Raw genomic sequence first — 4,170 nt, forward strand, 5'->3', positions numbered from 1 at the left:
CTGTACTGTTCACCTATTGTCCTCTTCTTTATACTGCTTCTCATTATTTCCCTTTGTCTTTCTTTTTAAAATTATCAGCATAATTGTAAAATGACGTATAAAAAAGAAATCATATTTAAACAAACGACTATTTATTTTCACTGGTGGATTCTGCATCATTGAAATTTATTTTTGATCCTCGGACATTCGTGAATTTAATTTTGGTTTCACTTTAAAAATGTATTTATATATATCTTATATATAAATTTTCTTTAGTTCGTGTTAAACATTTAAACCCATATAAATCAATAATAACGTGTTTGCATATTGTAGTCAAATATATCATGTATATATCTATTGACTTGTATGCATATTGAAATACACTTCCAGTTATGGCGAATCATACGTTTCAACGAGACGAAAATCAAGAGAAACTTAAATCGCCGAAATCACTGCAGTGTAGATTCCATGACACAGAAGAATACACGATATTTTGCAAAGATTGTAAGGACTTCATGTGTTTTAAATGCATCGGTCAGTTACACCAAAAACACGACTTGAGTCAATTGCAAGGTGCCGAGGAAGACATTCGTAAAGAAATGAAGGATCTGTTATTTAAGAACAAATATGCTGAACAACTTAATTCACTGAGCGATAAAGTTTCGGATAAAGAGAAAGAACTTGTACAAGATGAGGAAAGTCTTAAACGTAAAATAAGAACTAGTGTAAACAAAATGAAGCAAAACATTGATCTAGCGGAGGAACGCCTATTGTCAGTGTTATGTAATGCACACGAAAGCTATCAAATATCTCTACAAGAACAAAAGACAAATATCAATAATTTACAAAGAGAAATCGCTAATTTAGACGTTGATAAGCTTCCCGAGTATAACATGAATCATGTTATTTTTAGTTTGTCTGATATGAAGCTTTGTTCCGCGTCGTGTGACAAAATTATAAATCATCCAAAACCGAGCTTTAAACAAACTATGGCGTTTTCAATTGGAAATGTGATCCTTTTAGAAGACAATCTTAAAGGTGATGTATCAGCATTGCCTTCAAGCTCTGACATATCAGTTCAAACAGAATTTTCTGAGGATTCAGACATTCAATGGTTTGATGCTGAAGACATGGAGGAAGAGGATTTAATCGAAATCTCATCCGATGAACTACAGATGAGTACCCGATTAATTTTCAACTAAAGCAGAATACAAAGCTGGTTGGAAAAATAGTTCCTTTCGCTGAAAAGGATGCTTGGATCATTGCAAACCAAAAGCTACTTAAAATTGTTGATCACTCCTTGCAAGTCGATATTTACGCAGATAAAGTTGATGATATTGTTGTTCTCAAAGATGGATGTGCTTTGGTTCTTTCTTCTGCTGAATCTTTTGTTATGAAACTACTACCAAATAGACGGCTAGTAAAATTTGCAGACGTCGGTCTCATGTGTACGTATTTCAGATGCAATCCATATTGCATTTCCATAAAAGATGACATATAAGTAACATATAATTGGTCTATTACAGGAGGTAAACATTCTAATTACAATGTCTGCAACCATATCATATGGATGAACACAGATGGAATAGTAACTGAACGCTCGATATTTTCGAAAAATATTTGGAAGCGACCAAGTTCCATACAAATTTTGGAATCAGGTGTATGTGTCTTATATCGTTTAGATAGTGAATCTAACCTGAATTCTATAGATCTATTAGAGACAAAATCTGATAAATGTAATAAACGTTATAGTTTTAGAGGGATATATGGGGTTAATCCAATAAAGAACTTTGAATGTAAAGGAATATGCGTCGATAAAGCTGGCAATATCATAGTATCAGACTATCGTCACCATAGTGTGTATGTTCTTGACAAAGAGTTAAAGTACAAGAAAACATTATTCGATGCAAGAAACGGACTGGACAAGCCAGCGGCTATTTGTGTTTTCAATAGCCATCTATGGGTTGCGGACGGCAGTCAAATATTCATTTTTAACTATGATTATGCCGAAAATAGTTGAATTTTATCAGATCTTGAGTTACAAGGAAAAGGTCAAAGTTTGATCGCTCTTGTTGAATGTATGTGTGAATATTCCATTTCTATTGTCTATTTATAAAAAAAACTGCGGTGTGTTTATTTACAATATACATTTTTGAGACACTTAGCAATGTTTTTCTTGCGAGATATTCGAAATGTGTTCCCATTTTCATCATTCTTAATGTTATATGTACAATGATAAATTTTGTAAGCTATTATTTGTGTTATTCCCCATTCTCCGTTTCTGCAATATTACAGTGGAATATCAATTAATGTGCTACTATTTCTTGATTGTATTTGTATCCTTCACATTAGTGTCCAATAAATGCATATTCATCTCTTTCATTTAATAATTAAATGATAAATATATGTATAATATTAGAGTTGTACTCCGAATAAGTTATCATAGGTAGCATTGTCTTTTATTCTGTATATAGAGATTAAGTTATTATTCATTGACTACTATAATCATTGCAACTCCTAGGTAATGTTGGCCTAAACTAGGTATACTGTTACGGTTTATTATCTTGATACTCAAAATGTTTTGTGAAGATGGGGATACATATGTCTGAACACACTGACATGCATATTATTTACTTATCAATTATTGTTCGCATTTATTTCTTGTTCACGTTTCGTTGAAATAGGACAGCAAACCAACGCAAAAATAACGAAAAGACATAGAGGTCATTACATATGTTTTTAATTAGACAGATGTCTGTTATATTTTATATTGTTGATGAATACTCCATAGAACTTCACAAATATTGCATGATGGTATTTAAGTGTAGATTCTATGAACTGGTGTTGTTGTGGTGTTCTTCGTCTTATTTACGTGGTATAGCATTCTTTTTATTTGTTTTTTTGTATTTTTTTTTAACCTTTTCTGTTTAGTCCATGTTTGGGAATATGCTTAGTATTTAAACATTCTTCAATTGTGTCATTTTGCTATGGTATTTTTTTGTATTCTTGTCTTTCTTTGCTAATGTACTTTGTCTATGGAGCGTCGACTATAGGCAATTTTGTTTTTCTTTCTTGACATAGTTGTTTATATTTATAGTAATTATGATTCTAACACAGTGTGTAATGTTTTCATCAATTTTTGACATACAAACCAGGTTTAATCCACCATTTTCGTAATGATTATTATAGTTGTTTCTATTCGTTTAATGTTTGTGAGCTTTTCGTATGTTCATATGTTTATGAAATTTTATACATTCAACCTTTATTTCTAATACTGGAACTATCCTGACTTTTTGTTACGAATGAAACCCTAAACATCACCCTACGAGTATGAATACGTAAACAAATAAAGAGGCCAAAACGTATTATCAATTTTTGATGAAAAATATTAGCCATTTTTATGACAGATTGTGTGCTATATAACTTCCGATTACTTTACCATTTTATCTTTCAAATTTTCTACTCGTGAATCTTGACGCACATATGAAATTGTAATACTTTTCGTGATGAAAAAAATAATTTGATAGGAAAATACTTGAATAATGTGGTCATGTTGAGTGTCATTTTATATTGATGGTTTATGTGTTTATATTTTAAAAAGTTGTGCTAAAAGCGGCGTTAAACCACCAACAATCAATCCGTTTTAATTAATTTTGGCACTATATAAAAAGATGTTGTGGTATGACTGCCAATGAGACAACTTTCCACAAGACAACACATGACGTTAAGTATTGATATATTTCACCGCGTACTATCTTCCACAATGAGCAAACCAATATCGCTTCTGTATTGACTTGCAATATCGTTTATATGTTCATAATAATAAATTAAACTTTGAATGTTTGAAATACTAAGGCTATTCTACCGCAGGAATAGACTATCCTAGCTGTATTTGGCAAAACTTTCAGGAACTTTCCTGTCCTCAATGCTCTTAAACTTCGTACTTTATTTGGCCTTTTTTTAACATGTTTTATTCGAGCGTCACTAGTGAGTCTTTAAAAGACTAATGCCGGCGTCACACATCGGCGTATAGACCGGCGTGCACCAAGCGTACAGAGAAAATTGACAAACTCGGTATACGTTAGTTGTACGCTAGAAGAACACTAAACAATCGTTAAACGCGCGTTGCATTAATTTGAAGTACGTCGAAAAAAAGATATACGCTTGTGAACGCTACAGCTCGAGGAAATT

The 4,170-nt window shown here is 32.1% G+C and overlaps 1 protein-coding gene across 1 annotated transcript; it reads left to right on the forward strand.

The window, feature by feature from the left end:
* The first annotated feature begins 371 nt into the window (after positions 1 to 371).
* Positions 372 to 1,181, forward strand: LOC139492867 (uncharacterized). The gene has a single exon (XM_071281019.1). It carries the CDS (start codon positions 372 to 374, stop codon positions 1,179 to 1,181), a length of 810 nt encoding a protein of 269 aa, XP_071137120.1.
* Positions 1,182 to 4,170: the final 2,989 nt, after the last annotated feature.

Source organism: Mytilus edulis, chromosome 10 (assembly GCF_963676685.1).
Source record: "Mytilus edulis chromosome 10, xbMytEdul2.2, whole genome shotgun sequence".
NCBI lineage: Eukaryota > Metazoa > Mollusca > Bivalvia > Mytilida > Mytilidae > Mytilus > Mytilus edulis.